We start from the raw sequence: 22,696 nt of genomic DNA on the forward strand, positions 1-22,696 counted from the left end.
GTGCAACCCCCATCGTACTTTCAGGATTAGGCATGGTCATATCCTCAGTTACAATGAAGAGGAATTTAAGCAACCAGCCAAGGGCACACAGCTGAGAAGAAGAGAGCCAGGACCCCAGACAATGTCCTCTGCCTGTCATCCAGACAGATGAAGGAGCAGCAAAAGTGATGATCCATCGAAACTTTCCCTTTCCCTTTCAATTTTGGGACATTTTAAGTTTTATCTGGAACAAGAGGGCTTAAAATCAACTCTTTCTTTTAAAGTGGAGGTCTATTTCTAAGTTCAGCCCTAACTTGGTATTCTGGACGTGATTGCCTCTTGATGTGATTAGCATTTGTCCTCTCCCATTTTATTACACTTAAAGTGACTGCAGATGTCTCCAGGTAGGCCCGCTCCCAGCCCGCCGGCAGCATAGTCAGTGTTCACCGTCTGCCACGTGTGCATACCAGAGGACAGAGCGTGCAGCAGAGAGCAGATGGGATCCTCCTCCATCTGGAGGCACCCCACCAATCTGGAGGAAAAGCCTTTACAAGGTCTATTCTTTTCCTCAGGTGTGGGGCTGTGAACCTGGCCTGGTATTAATTCCAACAGAAGACTAGCTGCATGCTTTGGATACAGTGTTTGTCAACAGGGCGCTATAGCCATTTTGGGTGAGACTGGCCTGCTCAGAGCAGGATACCTAGCACCCTTGACTCTTACCCAATAACAGCCATTAGCAACCTCCCATCACTGTGACAAGCAAAATCAAACAGGTAAACAGTGCTCACCCACCCCCAGAAACCCTACCTGTGAAGCAGTACTGGCCCTGGATGAGATTTTGCAGACATGGGTTATAGTCACTGACCAGTGATGTTCAGGAAGCCAAGTGTGGATAAGCTGTGGCTGATGAGTAGTACAAGGTGTTTCAAGGAGCAGACAGTTTTTGAATAATTCAAAATATTTCTGCTGATGAAATCATCTCCACATTCAGCCCTGTCACTTCTCAGACATGAAGAGGGCGTTTGCCAGAGGTGTGTGACTTTTCTTCAGTATAATGACAATGATAGGAACTAACATTTATGTGGTACTTAACTTCATACCAGGCACTGTTAAGTGTTCTACGTATGTTAATTCATTTAATCCTCCCAACAACCAAAATTGCAATGAGGTGACTATTACTAATATCATCCCATCTTACAGATGAGGGAACAGGCACAGAGAGGTAGGTGACTTGCCCAAGATTACACAGGTAGTTAACCTGAGAGGTAGGAGCTCCAGAGCCAGATTTTAACCATCCATGTTTGGATGAAGTTCTAGAAATGAAGTTTCTTGCCCCCCAACAGTCTGTGGACATCAAGAGCTACCTAGTTGAGCTCACTACAAAGGCTTTGGCTTCGGGATAACAAAGCATGTTGTGTTGCTCTGAGGTTGGGAGTTCTCTGAGAGGTGATGGGCTGTGCTTTAAACATCAGGAACAAGATGTGGAATCATGATCTGGATGGAAAGTGTGCTTGGTAACTGACAAGAACAGTACTTCTCAAGCTTTTGGTCTCATGACCCCTTATACTCTTAAACATTATTAAGGACCCTCAAGAGTTTTTGTCTATATGCATTATGTCTATCAATATTTACTAAAGAATAAATTTAAACTGAGTCATTTTCAAATCTTTATTTATTAATTCATTAAAGTAATAATAAATTCATTACATGTTACATAAATAACATGGGACGCCTGGGTGGCTCAGTGGTTAAGCATCTGCCTTTGGCTCAGGGCCTGATCCCCTCCCCCACGGGGAGCCCGCTTCTCCCTCTGCCTATGTGTCTGCCTCTCTCTTGTGTCTCTCATGAATAAATAAATAAAATTTTTTTTAAAAAAACAAATAACGTAGTTTGACCAAAAATCATATATTTTCCAAAACAAAATAAGTGAGAAGAGTGGCCTTGTTTACACTTTTGCGGTCTCTTCAATGTCTAGCTTGCTAGAAGACAGCTGGATCCTCATATCTGCTTCTTCCTTAATCTGTTGAGCTACATTATATAGAGGAAATACATGAAAAAAATATATGGCTTCACCCAGGTATGTAGCTGTAAAAGGGAGAATATTTTTTAAATCTTTTTGGGTAACTGTAGATATTCTTCTCTGATAACAACACCAGAACTCCATAAGTAGTAGTTTCTTAAAGGTTAGTTATAATAAGGAATCTGAAGTCACGTGAACTTGTCATATACTTTTACATTAAAATTACATTATAATCCACTGGTCTATCTTGCACTTTGTTTTTTTGTTTGTTTTTTTTTTAAAGATTCTATTTATTTATTCATGAGAGACACTCAATCGCTGAGCCACTCAGGCGTCCCTGTCTTGTACCTTGAATGGGTCTTTTATCCATATGTGACTATGTAATACCATACTTTGGTCATTTGGAAATACTGATTTACCAGCCAAAGTAGATCTTTCAAAACTTGATGCATTTCATTATACAATACCCTACAGTCACATTCATTAATATCATTAACCATCTAATTGGAAAAGTATTGAAGTATTGGTAAATTGTGAAAACTTAATGTGGCAGACACAAGTTTCCCAAAATTGAAAGCTCTAATTGTAGCATCAGCCACAAAATACTACTGGTTCTTTTCCATGAAGTGACAGGCTTACTTTACAAAAAAGTCTACCACACAGTCCAGTTTGAATAAACATCGTTTGTCCATAAATCATTTTCAAGTAAAAAAGTCTTTCTATGAAAAAAGGTTCAGTCCTCACTCACCTCACACAAAGGCTTTTCTCAGAGACGCACTAGCACACTTTGCTATGCAAGCTTCTTTATGTATACTTTCCATTTTGTTATACAGAATATTAAAAAGACGTGTACTCGAGGATTGAGATTTAATTAAATTAATATTTACTGCATTATTCAAGTCATTCTTAAGTGAAATTAACTTTTTTTTTTTTTACTCCAACTCTGTGTAATAAAGAATGCAGCTAGGTGCTTCTAAGGTATCAACACTTTTTTTTTTAAGATATATTTATTTGAGAGAGAAAGAGATAACGAAAGAGAGCATAAGCGGGGAGGAGAGGGAGGAGCAGATTCCCACTGATCAGGGAATCTGATGTGGGGCTCCATCCCAGGACCCCACGATCATGACCTGAGCCTTGGGCAGATGCTTAACTGACTGAGCCACCCACGCCCCCGGGCACTAGCACTTTTATTCATCATTGCTTTAATACCATCAGTGCAAGTATCACCACAATGAAAAAGTCAAATAATATCTTAATAGAGTGATAATTTTGAATTTGTGAACCCCACACTAGGGGTCTTGGGGAACCCAGTGGTCCATAGATCACATTTAGAGAACCCCTGTCCTAGAATGTCAGTCTCACCTAGTGATAAACAACAAGAAAGAACAAAGAGTGTGCCGGATTTAGAATTGGGGGGTCTAAATCAGTCCTCAATCCGCTCCTTACTATTAAAGGGACTTTGGGTGGTTCACTTAAGCTGAGAACTCAGTTTCCCCATCTGAAAACTGAAATCAACACAACCTGTTGTTCAAGGGTATTCAAGGGTAGGAACAAAATATATTCTAAAAATGTATTTCATTCACCCATTCATTCATCAATTTCATTCATTTCTCCCAGAATCTGATGAGAGGACTTAAGAGACAGCTGTGCCAGTACCTGTGGGGTGTAGGGAGGGGCTTTACTGAGGAAGAGAAGGTAAAGGTGAGATAGACAGGGGTGCTGAGGGAGGGAGCCATCATGCCCTCCCCAGACAATGCCCAGGCCCCTCTTCTGGTCTGGCCTCCCAAGGGGGCCTTTGGGGAAGCCGAGTTTGGCCTCCTGAGGCCATGGCCTGGTGCTGCTGGTCTCACTTGCGCACAGAGCCCATTGTTGGTCCAGTATACGCATCCATGTGTGCTGCTCTCCTACCCAAAAAAACCCATATTTTTCTCTGGAAACCACCACTTGTCATCATTGTGACAAACTTTTACTTTAAGCGCACCACCCCTTCCCTCACACACACACACACACACACTGCAATCCTTTATCACTAATAACAAATCCTAGTGGCAGGCCTCACAAAAGATGGAAACAGCCCAATTGAGTCACATACTGGTGCTGGGAACTGCAGTTTTAAGTATCCTTCCCCCTCAGCACTCCATCCTGGGACCTTTCTTCCACAGATCCTCACTCAACTTGTGGTGTTCTAAATTTGCTATTTGATGTCGTTCTAGGTAAAGACAAATTAAAATGTGAAATTATGAGCGTAAACTTTACCATTCATCTTTATACCGTGCAATGCCAGTCTTAAATGCAAATAGAAGAGCAGTTAACTGCTGTGCAGGGTCTCCCCAAATTAAAGAATTTACATTTCATAGCCCATGTGTGCATATGTATTTCATTCTTCACCAGAGCAGTGTAAATGCCACGCAAACACAAACGGGACCCAACTGTTTTTATTTTGCTTCTTGGTATGCACACATCTGATCCACACTCTCTTCCCTCGAGGCTTACTGATAGGAAGGACAGCCCCAAACAAAAGGAACCATAGGCTGTCCTAACTGTCCTCTTCCTCTGTGCCATTTCCAGCAGAAGCGATCGACTACTACAGGGAGGTGACGTGTGTAAGAAAGGATACCATGGGGTTCTTTGCTTGGTCATGGGTCTTAAAATGCCCCTGCCCTCTTTCTACATCCAAAACAATTGTGGGTGTTTCTTTCCAAACAGAAAGGGTGCCTTTTAGGGTGGTCAGCTCCCTGCTCCCTCAATCATAGACATCACACGCTTATCTTCTCATTCTGAGGCCTCCAAATTCCCATGCATCGTGAACACTCTGGAATTCTGTGCTCCTCTGCCTGAAACTCGTTCTCTCCTTCTTGGCCTTTCTTCTTCTGTAATCTCAGCTCAGCTGTCACATCCTGAGGTAGCTCTCCCTGCCCTGCTGACAGGTCAGAACTTCCTCAGCACCTTGGAGCTCTCCTCCAATCACATCATGGTCCATTCTCCATTGAAGGCTGTGATTATCAGATGGCTTAGGGTCCTCCCACTGAACTGCCAGCAGCATATAGGACAGGACCAGGTCTGGTTTTGCTCACTAATGTGTCACCTATTAGGCACATAGTTCCTAATAAATGTCCATAAGGTGAATGAGTGGGTAAAAAAAAAAAAAAAAAAAGAATGAATGAATGTTTTTGCAACTGGAGCACAAGTGTCAGATGAAGAGGTGAGATAAATGAGGGTGGCATGAATTCTAGTTTTTGCTCACAAGAGGCTAAATCCTGTCTCAGCCCGAACTGGTGAGACTACGTGAGCATCCTGTGGCACTTGTTTACTTGCTGTCTCTTCTAGATAATGAGTGCTGGATGATAGGCTCTCCTTGTGTTTTAAGGGATCCTTTATGTCTCCAGGCCCAGCATGGGGCCTGGCACTTACTCAGCTCTCAGAAAGTTCTGGTCCTATTGAATTGAACTGAGCTGGACTTAGATGAAATGTGTGGCCTTAAGGCTTCCTGTGTCTTTCTCCCTCCGCCGTGCCTCCTTTTTTCCTCCATCCTCTCCTTCCCGCTTGTTAAGGATTTCTGAGTCTTAAGAACCACTTTAGTTGTGATCAAATGTTTCCAACAGAAAATTACTCTCATTTATTTTCAGTTTAACTTGACTCTTCAAAGAAAAATGGCCTGATTGGTCCTATAATCATGTAGTGGTTGGGCACGCCAGAGTCTGCCCCAGAGCCAGGCTGGGCACATTCGCTGGTAATATTCCCATATTGGCATTGATCTCGGGGTAGAATCACAAGGCAGGCATTTCAGAAGTTCATCCATTCAACTCCAGCCAACACAGAAGAGAACTTAAACTCGAGAATCAGACAAAACCTGCCCTTCCGCCAAAGTTAGGGCTGCAGAGCTAACTTTGCCCGAGAGGCAGTACAGTGACACCACTGATCTTGAGCAATGGTGGTGGAATGGGGCCCGTCCTTCTTGTTAGGCCTTGTCTGCAACCTGTCTTGTCCATTATTCCTCACCCACATCGGAGAAATGTCCGGGGGTGGGGGGGGGTGTAGTGAAAATGGAGCACTCGTAATGAAATTGAGGATCGATGAAATAATAAAAAATAAAAGCCTACAGGTAAGATTGGTATTGATTGACCATCTCAGAAAACATTGTTAGTAAGAGATCAGGGCATGCTTCCTCTATGTAAAATGGGGGATTTCTCTCCAGAGTGAGACTTGAATGGGAATATAGAATGCTACCAGAAGCAGTCCCCAGCGCAGTCCCCTTGAAGTTATGGGGCTGCTTATGAGGGTGCGGTGGAGTAGAAAGGGCATGGCCCCGGAGTCAGCCATACCTGGGGCCTACACCAACCTCAGCTCTGTGACCTGGAGCAGGTAATAACCTCTCTGATTCTGATTCTCTTTCCCCTCCTCCTCCCTTTCCTTCCCCCCCCCTCCTTTTTAATTTTACAAACTGGAATAAAACACCTGCCTCCAGATTTTCTAAGAAGGTTGACTAATATTCACCTGGGTGGAGATACAGAGCTCGGTGCCTGGCACAGAGCACATATAAGATCATGTTACCCCTTCTCCCCACAGTGTCGGGAGACTGTTCCTCTTTGGAACAGCTGGCCACAGCCTGGACTAGAAGCAAGAAGACACCTGGTTGCCCACAGAGTGAAGTCCCCCTTAATGCACACTAGGCCCCTCACCCAAGCCCCAGCAGTGCGGCCAGGATGATGTCAGACCCGGGCTGGGCATCTCAGGGTAGATGCCTCCCTCCAACACCATCTCCTGGGCCATTTTATAGGTGACACAACTGAGACCCAGGGTCAATACAATTTGACTACAGCAGTGAGTTTGTGGCAAACCTAGAATGTGAGTCCTGGCCTCTGGGCTCTGAGTCTGTGTTTTATCCCCCAGCAGCCTAGAGCTAAACTCTGCTGCCCCAGTGCTCACACAGTCCTCTGCACCATGAATGATCTTTCTGGACATCTACACATGGTCTCCCCGACAAGATAGGGCGAGAATGTGTCTCAACTTTTCAGTACTTCCCGAGGCACTCACTCCAGGGCTTACTTGCAGTCAGGGTTCAAGAAATAAATATCCATCAATGGAGAAAAAGAAGATGTTTTCACGGTCTTATAATTTTAATGCAGAAAAATAGTTATACCACACATTAACCCAGCTGAGGGGGAGAAATGCATTAATTTCACATCATGTTCAGCTCTTTACGAAGTTAGCTTTTTCAGGCTCCACGGGGATTCTGGAACTCACATAGATTCACCCCCACTGTTATGAGAGAAAATTGCAACTGAGTGGTGCCCCTCTCCCCACAGGGAAGTGGTGGGGGGAGAGAAAGAACGGAGGCCTGGGGTGGGAAGCTGGCCGCAGCAACGTGGCGTATTTAAGCCAGGACAGGACAGAGCAGTGCTGCTTACATTGAGTGAGCAAACAAATTACCTTCCCAGGCACCCTGGTTAAAAAATAAATAAATAAATAAATAAATAAATAAATAAATAAATAAATAAATAAATAAATAAACAAACAAACAAACAAACAAACACAATGCAGATTCTGATTCAGGAAGGCCTGGTGGGACCTGGGAGTCTGTATTTTTAGCAAGTTCCTCGCAATGCTCATGCTTCTGGTTCCAGGGACAAAACACTGTGAAAGCTTTGGCCTTTTTCCTCTTTGCTCTGCACTCATTTATCTGTAGGCCGTGGGCAAAATCTTTATTCTCGCACTGGGCAGAGGGCAAGTGGGGAGAGCTGCTAGGAAAAGCAGCAAACTGGGAATCAGCCAGCACCCCCTACACCATGACTCCCCTTTTTTCTGCCAGATACACTTGATGGTTGACATTTCTATGTGTGAACCACTTTAATTTTACCATCCATGAAATGAGCATGTTGCTCTGGGTCTCCAGAGGCCTCTTCTTCTAGTTTGACAATTTTTTTTGTGTGGAGGAAATGGCCCGGAGGTTTTGGGGTTTGCAAATTGGGTCCAGGAGAAACTCTGTCTTCGGCCTGGAAATTCTCAGGGTCCCCATCTGCTGTCTTCCGTCCTTCCACAGGGGAAATTTGTGCATTCAAGATCCACGGCCAGGAGCTGCCCTTTGAGGCTGTGGTGCTCAACAAGACGTCAGGAGAGGGCCGGCTGCGAGCCAAGAGCCCCATCGACTGTGAGCTGCAGAAGGAGTACACGTTCATCATCCAGGCCTATGACTGTGGCGCAGGGCCCCGGGAGACAGCCTGGAAGAAGTCGCACAAGTGAGTGGCCTGACAGGGCTCCTTGCTACCACCCGCCCCCGCCGTGGGGATCACACACTGCTCTTCAGGCCTGTATACCCAGGGGTCACACCGGAGTGCTCAACCACTGGCTGGTTCTCCAAGGCTGCACCTGCAATCCTCTGCTCCTCAGCTTCGCAGGAAGGCATTCCTCTGCCACCAGCAGGCTCGTGTTCAGGTGTCATCCAGGTGTCACCTCTGAGAAGCCTCCCCTGAGCCAGCCCTTCCCCGCACACCTGATTGGGGCCCTTCTCTGGGTTTCTGCTGTGCCACACGCTTGTCCCTGTCATGGCACTTTTTAGTTTGAGTTCTAACTGTCTCCCTATGGAGTTGGGCTCTGAGCTTAACACGGTGTCAGAGTGGTTAGGTTCTCACTGAACAGAAGAGGAATGAATAAGGGAAAGGGGAGGTGATCTCGAGGGAATCGTTGCCCAGAGCTGGGTAGCAGGGAAGGCCGGAGAAAGGGCGGATTCATCTCAGGACCAGGGAAGGGACAGGTGGAGGCATCTCCAGTGGGCAGGCAGACAGAAAGCTCAGATGACAACTGTCCTGACTGGCTGTGGTTTCTCTGCTCCCTGGGCCCTGGGGTGGGAGTCAGTGCCTATGGAAGGCGTGGGAGGACAGCGTCATCCTCCCTTCACCAACATCTCTTCTTTCCTGTGTGCGGTCCCAGGGCCGTGGTCCACATCCAGGTCAAAGACGTCAATGAGTTTGCTCCCACCTTCAAAGAGCCAGCCTACAAGGCAGTTGTGACAGAGGGGAAGATCTATGACAGCATCCTGCAGGTGGAGGCCATCGACGAGGACTGCTCCCCCCAGTACAGCCAGATTTGCAACTATGAAATCGTCACAACTGACGTGCCTTTTGCCATTGACAGAAATGGTGAGTGTGTGTCTTTTGCCATTGACAGAAATGGTGAGTGTCCCGAGAGGACCCTGGTGGGAGGCAGGGAAACAACTCCACCACCCCCTCTCAGAAGGCCAGGTGGGGGCTCCAAATGTCCATGGCTGGTGACGATTTCCTTGCCATCCATGACGTAGGCTCCATAACCCAGAACTCAGCCCACACTAGAGGGGGTGGCCTCACATTATTAGCAGCACATAGCCAGGTCTACAATACCCCCAAAACAGCTTGGAAACCTACTCAATGAATACAATCCATAGAACTCATAATGCCACTCATCTGGATACTGAAGACTGGAAGGTTTTCTGGTAGAATTTTCCAATTGCCATACCATCAACTCGGCCATATCTGGGTCCCTTTCCTATATCACAAGTTGTGACACTAATCCCCACCCCAGTCATCTGCTTCCTGCTCTCAAACCAACCAAACAAACAAACAAAGCTAAGAGAGGAGGTGGAGATTTTTGGGAACACCTTCTAAACGTAGATTCTTTTAGGAATCTCTAATGGGCTTGCCAGAGTATTTGGGAATTTCTGCCACCCCATGGAGAATTGTGGCAGTATGCCAATAAAACTTTATTTATGGGCACTAATATTTGAATTTCCTGTGATTTTCACGTGGTCCAGAATATTATCTGTCTTTTGATTTTTTCCAGTCACTTAAGATGCACAAATCATTTTTTAGCTCACAGGAGTGCAGAAACAGGTAGTCAACTAGATTTGGCTTGTGGGCTATACTTTGCTGACCACCACACCCCAATCCCAAATGAACTTACTGAACTGAAAACAGTCCTATAAAGCCACATGTCTAATTCCCCATCATCATTAATAAAAAGCTTGTTGTAGTGTAAGCACCACAGTCAGAGGCCCAATCGACTCAGCCCACTTTAAATGCAATTTTGAATAACTCCATATTAATCAAACGATCATTATTTGCCAAGTATCTTATTTAATTGCATGAGTATGATGGATATATATATATATATATATATATATATATATATATCATCCTCTCTTTGTTTCAAATAGGATCATATAGTAGTGCGCAAAGATGCAAATGTTGCAAAACCTGAAGTTCATCTACTCCGTAAATATTCATTGAGTGCCAAGCATGATGCTGGGAACTGGGAATGGAGACAGAGTGGAACTCAAAACAGACATGGGCCTGCCCACATGGAGCTTACCATCCAGTGGAAAGAAAGTCAAATTAAAAAAATAGAGACCCAGGTGGCATCCAGGGCGAGGGTGGTGCGTAAAGCATACCACGAGCCAGGGTTAGGCAGTGGATTCACTCAGAGCCTCCTAATAGCCAAGGCCTAGAGAGAAGTACCATCAGTCACCTGCTTGTGTATCATCATGGCTCCCAGTGCTCCTTGATGTTGAGACCAGGGAGAAACTTATCCTGTGACCCAGGCTTCTGTATCCCGAGAACTGCAGCAGGTTCCGTAAGGGATGGGAGCCAAGGAGACACCCTCGTCCCTGACCTCCAGTGGTTTATGATCTGCCTTGGAGGATGAAATCAACGTTCATGAAACAGACAAAATAGTAGTAAGGCAGTTTTCTTGTATAATGATAAAACCTGTGGAAATGGCAGCTACAAACCTGGACACTGCTAAATGCTCACCGTGTGGAACACAGATCAGTGCATCAGTGCACAAGAAGTTAAAGAGAAATTAGGGGACTTTAAAGATTGGTTCAGGGCTATGAAGTAGGTAATTTCAAGTAGTAGAGCCTGTCAGAACTGCTTCCTGATAGCTTTTCCTACAGGCCCTATTTAGTGGCTGGCTTGTCCCCAACACACAGACACGTGTCTCACACACATTAAATACACACACACATTAAATGCCGTGCGCACACGGGCATTCGTGCATGCACACACACCACTCCATAAAATACAAAACAACTGCTTTGTCTTTTTCTGTTCCCCTGTAATCAACTGTGTGGTCCCTGTCCACCAAAGCTTTGGAATTTGGGGAGTGACGAGTCCTTGGTGAAGAGCAAGACTCGACAAGCGGAGGTATCGGTGATGAGTGGTCAAGCTCCACTTGACCTCCTGCCTTCGTTCTGGAGAGTCACAGCCCAATGAGAGATGAGAAGCATATCCTTTCATCTGAGGGTAAACTGCCCCAGTCATGAAGATAATTACTCACCTTGATGAGCCATTTCACTAACATATGCCAATTTATTTCCCTAGCTGTCTCATTAAAAGTGAGTAATGGTCCTTTGCCAAGCCTCTGCCTCCAACATTGGTTTACAACATTAGATGAAGAGGAGAGTGGGCACTCCCAGGGAGTGTGGGCCCCCGACAGTGAGGTTTACAAAAGCAGTCCTCCAAGTAATGAAGGCAGGACCCAGGGGCAGACACAGAAGCGGCTGCTCCCATTCTAATGAGCTTCCCAGTTGGCCCTTATCCATCACTTCTCCCAGCGACCTTCCAGGCTCCTTGAAGAAGTTCTTTGCATGCACATCAGAGAAAGTACTGCCGAGTTTGGGGTTCCCTCACTGAAGCCCCGTCACTGCAGGTAGATGGCTCCTGGCCCCTCCAACCTGCCAAGCTCTTTGTCTGTGGGGGAAAGAAGGGAAGCAGGACAGCAGAGGGGATAGAAGACATTAAGTGCATTCAGCTTGACCTGTCTTGACCCAGACTCAACCTCTTCCTACCAGAGGTCGTAGGCTTCCCTCTGTTTCAATTCCTTCCCTGTGAAATCGGGGCAGCCACCGCCCCTGCCTTCTTGTGGAGTTGTGAGACCTCAGGAAAGCCACCCCAGGGATGATGTTCACACAGGGTACCTGGCAGCTAGGGAATGCTCCATTCATGGTGCTGCGATCGTCAGATATTTACCTGGGTGATTGGGACATGAAGGTTATTCCAGGCTGAAATTATGAGCAAGTAACTGAGTTGGTGACATCCACTCCCTCTCAGAAAGTTCTGGATTCACTTCAGATGGCTCCCCGCTCCCCATCTCCTGGGACTTGGCTGGTCTCTATGAGATCAGTAGGGCCTAGGTTCTCATTCCCATTGAACGGATGGAAAAACTGAATCCTAAAGTTTGCCTAACAGCACCTGTCACCCTGGTAGCAGAATTGGGAGTGGAGCCCAGATCCCCTGAGCATCAGCCCTTAAACCTTCCCACCAGTGATGTTATCACAGAATCCTCAGTGATGTCTGACAGGAATGCATGGCTAGGTTTTTTTAGTTCAAAACTACAAAGTTGCATCTGAATCCTGCATCCTTTACTTTGTGTGTGTGTGTGTGTTGTGTGTGAGAGAGAGAGAGAGAGAGAGAGAGAGAGAGAGATCTTTGACAACTTAGGTAACCTTGCCTCAGATCCTTGCAGGTAAAAATGGGAATTAAATACCTATGTTAAGTACTGTGCCTGTGTGAGGGGATGGATGTGCTACCAGCTAGGCGCTCACCAGAGTATCAGCACAAACCAAGCTCTCAGCCACATTCAGGGATGACCAGAGGGAGCAGCCGGGGTCTCCATGACACCCAGTCATCCCTCCGCAGACATTTCTTCTTTTCCAGCAATTGTGTGGTCCCCAGGCAGCCTGTCTTTGGCAGCAGGCTGCCCTGGTGAGTAATGGGACTCTGCTGCCTCTGGGCAAAGTGTGCCCTGGAGTCTGCTTATTTTAAAGTAAATGAAAACATTTCTTTTTCATCTGAATAGAAAAGTAACACATGCCCGTTGTAATTTAGAAACCATAGAAAAGTGTGAAGAAGGAAATAAATCACCTGTAATCCCAGCAAAGATAGCCATTATTAACATTCCACCAATACTTTTTCAATGAAATTTTTTAACAAAAGTAAGACCACACTTTCCTTGTTTCTCTTTATCTTCCCCCTTTCACTTAACATTCAGTTGTACGGATTTTTTCCACCCTTAAAAATGCTTCATAATTACCACTTTTAGTGCTAAAAACATTCCATCTGATGCATAGACGCCTTTACTTAGGTCTTCCCTTAATATCAGGCAGCCGGTTTTTAAATTATTTTTCACTGAAAGAAATAATGCTTAGGCGAACATATTTGCACCTGTATCTACAATTTTCTATCATTTGCCCCCGGAATCAGTTTTTCAGATGTGGAATTGCATGCCCAAAAGGCATGAGCAGTTGCAAAGTGACTAGTGTTTATATGACTTTCCAAAAGCGTTATTCCCATTTAAATTCCATTGGAAGGAGGGTGCAGGTCAGCATGCTTGTCTCCTTGTACCTCCACCCTGCCTTTTTGTTTTGTTTTGTTTTAATAAATTTATTTTTTATTGGTGTTCAATTTGCCAACATACAGAATAACACCCAGTGCTCATCCCGTCAAGTGCCCCCCTCAGTGCCCGTCACCCATTCACCCCCACCCCTCGCCCTCCTCCCCTTCCACCACCCCTAGTTCGTTTCCCAGAGTTAGGAGTCTCTATGTTCTGTCTCCCTTTCTGATATTTCCCACACATTTCTTCTCCCTTCCCTTCTATTCCCTTTCACTATTATTTATATTCCCCAAATGAATGAGAACATATAATGTTTGTCCTTCTCCGATTGACTTACTTCACTCAGCATAATCCCCTCCAGTTCCATCCACATTGAAGCAAATGGTGGGTATTTGTCATTTCTAATCCTGCCTCAGTTTTTAAAATACCTTCACTCATATGCAAGGGAGGTACTGATTGTTCTTTGAGAGTTAGCTTCCACATTTCTCTGGACCAGAGAAATAGGCCCAGGAACTCCTACTCACCTGGGCTAACTGTGGACTCAGGTCTCCTCCGAAGGCACTATTAGGAGAAATCATTCAAATGTGGGAAAATAATGCAGTTGTAACAGGAGCAAAAATGGGTGGCTTTTTGAGCTTCCAAAAATGTTTAGATGTGTGTCTTGTCTGAACAGGACTCTCCCCAGCACCGTAATTGGTCACAACATTATACACTTATATTTGACCTAAGGCTTCAAATTCCAGGCAGTGAAACCCACTCTCACATGCATGAAGTCAGTGGTGGCGGAGGAAGTACTTTAGCTTCTCAGACAGCTTCATCAGGACTTGCTAGGACGTGGCGGTGGCACACCGGGCCAAGGACTGCCGCCTGTGTGTTTATTTTTCTACCGCGGTCAATAGTGTTGGGTCTGCTTAATGTCACACGGCTTGTAAGCCCTGAGCCTGCCTCTTTCGAAAGGCATATCTTTTGAGAGCTATTTAACTTTAAAGAAAGGGAAAGTCAAAACTTTTTGTTCAAAATTCAATTTGATGTTGCTGAAACATACTTCCCGTGGTTATATCACGGTGCTTCCACCTGCAAGAATTCCTCCCCTGTGAGGTCTCTAACCACAAACTAGGTTGCTAACAGAACCCACAGGGAACCTTACCAACCCAGCACTGAGATGCTCTAGCCCTGGGGGAGGGGGGGTCCTGAGCTGAGATATAGCTAACATTGTGGGGGCGGATAGTGAAAGGGATTCTGAACACCAGGCCCAAGGCCAAAAACACATCAAACCCATTTTCAGAGATTTTTGATTGGCTTTGTTAAACTACATTTTACTTCAATTCAGTGGCTGTGGCTACATTTTTTAGAAAACAGTATGGAGCAGACAGCGGGATAAATGGTCCTAATTCTGGGTCCCACGTCTTGGGCAGCTTTGTAGGAACTCTGCTTCCCACCTTGCAGCCATGGCTCCCACAAGAGGAGCCCTGCCCATGCCTGGCACTGAGGACCGTTTCACTAGCGGTGCATGGTCAGTGGTCAACTCTCCTGAGCTTTAAGACATTTTGTGGCTTTGGTAACTCCCCAGGCTTTCTTGCGTTCGTCCCTGTTGCCTCAGTTCATGGGAGCCATAGATATCCAATGAAATGGAAGAAAGCTCATTAGGGTGTTTTTCCCTTAGTTTTGATGAAATGTAAAAATATACCTGAGTCAGCCATTCCGTGTTTGCTTATTAGTGTGTTGGTTTGTTTTTAAATTTCCATTTTCTTAATTTCACTTCTGCTGAAGGATAATGATAACATTGGAGTTGTAATTTGCTGTCAGCTCCACTATCAGAAAAAAGGCAAGAATGAAATTATCCCCCGCAAAGGAAGACTTCACTCCCTTGGAATAAAAAACCGGGAAGTATTAAAGGCACGCTGGGCCTTTCTTCGTTCTTTAGAACCAAAACTGTGTTTCAGCAAAAATGGTCTATCAGAATTTTGCTCATTAATTATCAAATACACATTTCTGAATTGTAGTATCAACCCACGGGAACAAAAACTCACAAATGGCCCAGAAAAATGGTTCAGTCGCTCTTGGAGAAGAAAAATGTCTTTACCACCAGGGCAAGGAATCCGTTATTCTGTATAGCTTTCAGAAGGGAGGTCACACGTTTTCTTATTGATTTTACTTCCTATTTGGTAGCAAAATAATGTGAGAAGAGGCAGTGAACATTCCTGGCAACAAGCCCAGATGTTGAAAAATATGTGTCAGGACATTTCTGAATCCCATCTTTTTCCCAGAGATTTCATGGCAGATGAGCATTGGTGCCCTACATCATCGGGGACACGACCACATGGGCACACTTGAGGAGGGAGTTTTCTGACAACCCATTACTAACAAACACACCAGTTGGGTTCTGGATGTGTGCTTGGAATTCCCCAGTAGTCCTGTCTCACAGTCGGGTGGCTCCAGCCAGTGGTTCCTGGGACTCTGCCGCCAAGGCACAAGCAGACCACGTGTGAAAGCCATGCCCCCTGTTTGCCCTTATTTGTACAAGATGGTAAGGAAAGGGGTCATTCCATTCTAGTGAAGGTTAGAGGAGTGGAGAAGGGATTTTTAAAGAACTGCACCAAATTCTACCTCTGAAACTATCAATACAGTATAAGTTAACAAAAATTAATTTAAAGGAAAAAATAAAAGAACTGCAGTGTGGTTGACTGGATCTGAAACAATTTTGAATCTCCCTGTGTCCTCAGGCAACATTAGAAATACTGAGAAGCTGAGCTATGACAAGCAACGCCAGTACGAGATCCTGGTGACCGCCTATGACTGTGGACAGAAGCCAGCCGCTCAGGACACGCTGGTGCAGGTGGATGTGAAGCCAGTTTGCAAGCCTGGCTGGCAAGGTGGGCCACCTCTTGTTGATCCTGTTGAATGAAGGCAGCTTAGCCTGGTGTGTAGAAGGTGCTAGATCTGTTCCTAAAAATCATCACAACAAGTAGCTAGAGGAATTTTTTTAAGCGTGGTCACTCTGCTGCAAAAAAATAGAGTAGCTTGTTGATTCTTACAACTCCTAGGTGACATATTACCACCATTTTACAGCTTGAGAACGTCTGAGGCAACTCATCTAATGTCACGTGCCCCGTTTTGTCCAGTGCACCCTTTCTAAAATCTCATGACACTTTGGGATCAATAGTAATTATCGCACAGTGCTCAGGAGAAAGAGCCAGCAAGCCTATTCACTTTATCTAAGGGAACGAGTCTAGCTGTTATGCCTCAAGTTTGAATCATCATTCAGTACCTGGGGAAGGTTGGCCTGTTCTTTAGACTGGCACAGAAGGTGTACAAGCAGAGGTTAGAGTCCCAGAATCCAGCCTTTGGATCAAGGCGTTTCTCAAATGTTGGTTCTTGGAATGGAAAGACAATGGCCTGAGATCGAGGTGGATTTTTGTTGTGGTTTGATGTTTTGGTGTGCAAAGACAGAGCAAAGGTGCAGGTGACACTGAGGTGACAGATGTGTAGCGCTGACTTAAGGGAAATAAGGAGCTCAGGGCCAGCGGCATAGATGGATCTCACCAAGAATTGGATGGTTTCTGGAGTAACAATAGCTCTAGTGGTGGCACCAATGTTCCAGTGACTGGGCAGGGATGCTGGAGGTATCTCTGTGCCACTGTTTTGGTGGCTCAACCACTGCTGTTTCTGCTTCCTGTGTTGCTGCTTGCAGATTGCTGCCCACTCAAAACTTCAGGGTGTTTCATGGAGTCTCCACTTTGTAGCTTTATCAACTGTCTTTTCTTCGTGTGTCTTGAAGCTTCAAGTCCCTGTTACAGTCTACCTGGTTCTCTCTCTCTTTCTCAACTTCATTCTTAAATTTCCCTAGAGAGAGAGTCATTAGCCATGTTAAGCATCTGTATTTCTGTTGGATAGACCAATGCCCGGAAACCACATAGGTCACAGTTAGACTTTGAATGACTGCCTGTTGGTCAAGCATTCATTCTCGTGGTGCACAGCAAGGACACCTGAGGACCCACCTGGGGTCATTCCTCTCAGAGGGCAGTGCTCCAAGGGTTCCTCCCCCACACTACTTTATCACCCTTAATCTTTCAACTAGAAAAATGGGAGGTGGTAATTAAACCCACCTCTGGAGAAAGCCAGAGTCATTTGCCTTTGAACAAAGTAGACACGATGAAATGCCCAGTGGAGGAGTCACAGGTAAGACAGATGAGACATAAAGAACAAAGTAGAGCCACCTTTGTGTCACCTGTTCAGGATCAAGCAAGAGACAGACAAAAAGGAACAACCCAGAGTGGAAAATTACATGTCACCAACCTCAGGGAGCCTGGGCTCTGGTTGTTACAATTCACTAAACCTCAAGGAACCTGAGGGCAGGATTCTGTCTCTTGTTCACCGCTGAATTTCTCAGACTTAGTGCAGATCTGACTCCAGTGATAGGTGCTCAAGAGACAGCCATTGAATGAAAGAAAGAAAGAATGAATGAATGAATGAATGAATGAATGAATAAAAAGCTATTTGAGTAAAGAAGAACTCAGCTTGTTTTGTTTTAACTTATAAGGACTAAGCCAGTAAAAGTCTAGCTTTTGAAAAAGCAAGCCTGGAAAGAATATAAAAGCCTTCTAAGCAGAGAACATGCTCATAATGGGATTTTCAGTGGGGAAAGTAAAACACAAAGCTGTATCTGGAGAACGATCTCAATGTTTTGTGTCTTTGATAAATGAGACACCTACAGATTTGGGATTACATTTTTGTACCTATATTTAAATGCAATTTCCTAACCGAGTTTGTACTTGCTTCAGTGTTAAATGTATGCACAGAAACTCATGTTAATAATGTTGAGTTCTGTGTGTGTGCAGAATGTGTGGAGCACCTAACCGTCTGGTGCACAGTCCTATTTGTAGCCAGACAGTGAGCTCCTGGAGGCAGAGGTCCTGCCCATTTGCTGTGTCTCCCGTGCCCAGCACAGGGCCAGGCACCTGGATGCAGGTGCTGGATGGATGAATGAATGGTGAAAAACATGCCTCTCTGTGGAAGGAAGAAAAGGGGAAGCAGCAACTCCCTGTATCCTTTCGCTGTGTCAGACAAAACCATTTAAGCATGTGTAAATCAGAATCAACTAGTTTATGGTGGCTTCCCTGCCTAGTTAGCTAGCCTTTGGTGGCAGAAGGTGACACTGGATTCTGCATCGTGCCCCTCCTCCCTCCAGCTTAGCCCCTCTAGAAGCTGCTAGGTCTCTCTCCCTAGCCGTCATCCCAACAGGCTCTCAGACCGTAGGCAGGTCTTCCAGGTTCTCTGATGCGTGTGGCAGGGCTCTAACTGCTTCCCAGCAATTCCTGTGCCAACCCCCAGACCTGGAGAGCAAGCCTCTCCTTCCAGCAGACTGGCCCACTTTATTCCTCCACTTGGGCAGCCCTCATCTCCAGCTGACCCATCTTGGGGCCTGTCCTCTCTTCTGCCCCAGGTCAGGGCCGCAACCTCGTAGTTGAAAGTGTGCCTTTCTCTAGGGAAGAGCAAACCACCGCTGGCCCCTCGTATGTGTCCCTCGTCCAATCCCCTCTCCCAGCTTCCCAGAGCAAACTGGAGTGGACCATGGTTTCCTGGCCACCGATGAAACAGGCCACCCCTCACTCTGAGAAGTGGTCAGGCCCCTAGGGGAAAGGGCAGGCAGCCTTGAAGGTGAAGTGTATCCTATACAGAATGGGAGAGGAGCACAGAGAGGGAAGGCCATTCAAGGCACTGGTGAAGAGTGTAAGAAAGCCAGTCTGGCTTGCATAGGTGGTTGGGACTGTGGAGAAGTGGGAAACAAGGTGGGAGAGGCCAGAGTTAGGGTGGGGCTGGCAGTCGAGATGTTGAGTGCCTGGGTCAGGAGCTGCAATGATCCCAAGCCCCCCAGACCCAGCCGTGGGTAAGGGGTCTGCAGGCATGTGCCAGGGATAACTGCCCCGGAGAACAGAAGCTCCTCCCTGAGCTGATTTCCCCCAAACGACAAGAGTCACCAAGCAAACACAGTGTGGCAGTTCAAATTCTTGTACCTGTTCTTAGTCATTTCCCTCCAGGCAGGAGGGGATTGCAGCACAGCGCAAGCAATCCATCATGCTCAGGAGCCTCCGTCAGCTTCTCCCAGGAGCTGTCCTGGAGGAGTAAGGGCCTGCTCACAGCTACAGCCTCCCCTTCCTTCCCAGGCCGAGGAGGGACTGCTCCCAGACTACTGAGGTACCCCAGGGCGTGCCCTGTTTTCCATCACATCAACCCCTTTCAAGAGTGTGGGGCTGCAGCTTTCCCAGCATGTAGCTGGCCTTAACCCAGCTCTGCACAAGGGCATCACAGACCCTGGCTCTGTTGCCACCTGCCTCTCAGACCCTGGCCCAGGCATTGGCCCCTGTGGCTATGGTTTTCCATTCTCTGTCTTTTTCTGTGGCTGGGCCTTGTCTTCCCAGAAACGATATGAGTTTTGGTCTCTCGTATCCTGAGATTGTAATTCTAAATAGGTGGTGGGGGTCAGCTCACTGTACATGGGGAGGTGGAGCTTTTTGCCCAAGGGAATGTCACTCCCATTCTCAGCTGCCCAGAGAAGATGGTCATCCAAGCACCCACTAGACCTGTGGGAACGGAAGGGAGAACTAAATCTCTGTGCTTTGTCCTGAGCTTTGAGATCTCATGGTATCTCTCTAGCAGCTCTTACTCATGAAGATAGAAGATTCTATTAGGAAGCAGGAAAAATTCTACATGCTAAGGACTGGCTTGTGCCCTGCCTCTCATGCCAGACATCTGTCATCATCTTAGTGTCTGTTTTCCTCTTGCCAAGCAGTCATCCTTGCCCAAGCCCGGCTGTGTGGGTGCTAAGGACTTCAGGGAAGAGTCCACATCTGTTCATGGATCAGAGCACCACAGAGGATGCAGTGCCTTCAGAGGCCATCAGGGGGATAGAGGCAGCAGCCCCAGGGGGAGCTGACCCTGCAGACCCCTCCTTCTAGGGGCCCCAGGCTGTGTCGTAGACAATCCTGTGTAATTTGGTTGCTGGTTTGGGTTTTGTTTGTTTGTTTAGTTGTTATGTCGAGAAACACATCTCCTCTTGATGCCTTCTTTTATTGTCCTTTAAAATCCCATCGCCCATCTCTTTCTATGTTGCAAGCTGAAACCATTGTCTTCATAACACTTACTCAGTGTATTTTCCCTTTTATTATAGCAAGTCCAATTTTTGTATCTGTTATCTGCTCCTGCCAGTCGAGACCCAAAGTTCAGTATTTCATGTCCCTTTATGTGAAACAGTTTCCCTCTGAGAGAGCCGCTGCTGAGTGCCCTGGTGGCCCTTCCCCATTTCTTTCCCAGACACGGTGCTGACCAGACATGCAGCTGTTCTGGATTCAAAGTTCCCGTGTCAGATGAGGTTTGCAGACTCCGGGCCCCGCGGGACCTCATCTCTCCTCGCCCCCCTCATCACTGAGCACGATCCCACTGGGGTCAATGACCCCTCGCCCAGCACCTGTCCACCCAGCTCTGCCGGTTCCTAGACCTCCTCTCACGGGCCCAATTCCTGCAGCTTTTACCTTCGCAGCAAGGTGCCCTATCTCAGATGGAAAGAAAAGGAAATGCAGCCATATAATGAACCACTTGTTCTCTGTTCCCTGGGCTTGAATAGTTCTCCAGGTGCATCAGACAGTCTCGGTGTTTCCACCATTCTGCAAATCAGGCCGCCATCAGGCAGACAGGGTGGTATCTGATAGAGCAGGGCTTCTCAGGCCCAAATGTGCACAGGAGCACCTGGGAACCAGGGTAAAATGCAGATTCTGATTTCATGAGTCTGAGGAGGGCCTGGATGTTGCTGGTCCACGGCCTTCACTTTGAACAAAGGAGGTCACTCAGAAAATATTCACTGAACACCTAGAGTGTGTCTCGGACTTCTGTGTTGAAAGGACAGCAGCATGAAAGCTGCTTGGTGGAGATTAATTCTCCTGTAGTTATTTGCATTGAGAGATAACGGGCGTTGACACGCATGCCACGTGGCTGCGGGGGCATTGCCCAGTGAATCCGCTTACCCTTTCCTGAGGCCTGCTGTGTGCCGAAGGCCAGGGAGACAGAGACAGACACGACCTCCCAGGGCTCGTAGCACAGAAGGAGACGAGGACAATGCTAAGGACAAAAGCTCTGCCGGAGGAGGCTTTGGGGATGCAGAGGAGAGACACTTAACTTTGGTGGGGCCCTGGGGAGATGTGCCTGGGCTGAATCTTGAAGGATAATCATTTGAGCACAGAAAAGACTATTCCGGACTAGAGAATGGATATCAGAAAGGTGGGAAATAGCAAACTGTGACCAGGGCGTGTGGGAGAAGGCTGGATGGGCTGGTGGGGATCAGGTCACAGAGGAAGGGCCTCCTGTGTTACCCCAAAGGCACTGGGGAGCACAGAAGCTTTCATGACCTGTGTGGTGAGGGGGATCTTAGGGAAGAAGGACTCCTTGGCCAACCACATGGATGGTGGCTGAGATACAGAGACTGGGACAGGGAGACCAGCTGAAAAGGATGATTAATCCTGAGTGCTCTTTTAAATGGAGCACTTGGGGAAAAGTATCTAAAGTCATATATTTATTCAAAAGCGAATTCAAAGTACTGGACTGCAAAGGAAGTTATATTTTCAGGCAAATCCCATGAGACCCCACAGGCAAGGGGACAAGACTGGCTGCCAAGCATGTCTGAGATAGAAAAGACCAATGCTAAGCTTTGTCCAGCATATGTCCCTGTCCACTTGCCCACTGCCCTGCCAAGGAAAAAAAAATATTCCAGGGCCCAGCGGTCAGCTGGCTTCACTCTACCCCTTCCAAAATCAGATCAGTTATTGATCAAGAACACTGAAGAGCTGGCTTAGGTTTTAGTACATAAAAGGCACTGATTTCAAATCATAGGGTGATAAGCCCAGAAGGTCGCCAGATTTGCTTAGAGACAGGCAAGGCTCAGACGGTGAAGCTGTGTCCATCTGAGGATTGCACGATGGTGTCACCCTTAATGCAGGCCGATGCACAAGGGCATAGTAAGAATGACAGAAAGAAAGATGGCTCTTTGACACCCGTTCTGTCCTCCACTGTACTGCCAATGTGTCAGAGATGCCACCATTAGGGTACCAATTTTTTTTGTTGTTCTAAAGGATAATTCCCCCCACCCCCCAAAATGTAAGTGCCTCCTGTAGGAATCACTGTTAAGCCAGTGGTCAGCAAAGTATAGCCCACAAGCCAAATCTAGTTGACAACCTGTTTTTGTACTACTGTGATCTAAGAAATGATTTGTGCATCTCGAATGGTTGGAAAAAAAATCAAAAGATGGATAATATTTTGGGCCACATGAAAAGCACATGAAATTCAAAT

At 46.4% G+C, this 22,696-nt stretch overlaps 1 protein-coding gene across 1 annotated transcript in view; it reads left to right on the top strand.

The window, feature by feature from the left end:
* Window positions 1-22,696, top strand: part of CLSTN2 (calsyntenin 2) — a 597,725-nt gene that overhangs the window by 456,758 nt on the left and 118,271 nt on the right. The window contains 3 exon segments of the mRNA XM_055321522.1: window positions 8,040-8,235; window positions 8,927-9,135; window positions 16,084-16,233. Coding sequence (XP_055177497.1) covers window positions 8,040-8,235; window positions 8,927-9,135; window positions 16,084-16,233 — 555 coding nt within the window.

This window comes from Nyctereutes procyonoides, unplaced genomic scaffold (assembly GCF_905146905.1).
Source record: "Nyctereutes procyonoides isolate TBG_1078 unplaced genomic scaffold, NYPRO_anot_genome, whole genome shotgun sequence".
NCBI lineage: Eukaryota > Metazoa > Chordata > Mammalia > Carnivora > Canidae > Nyctereutes > Nyctereutes procyonoides.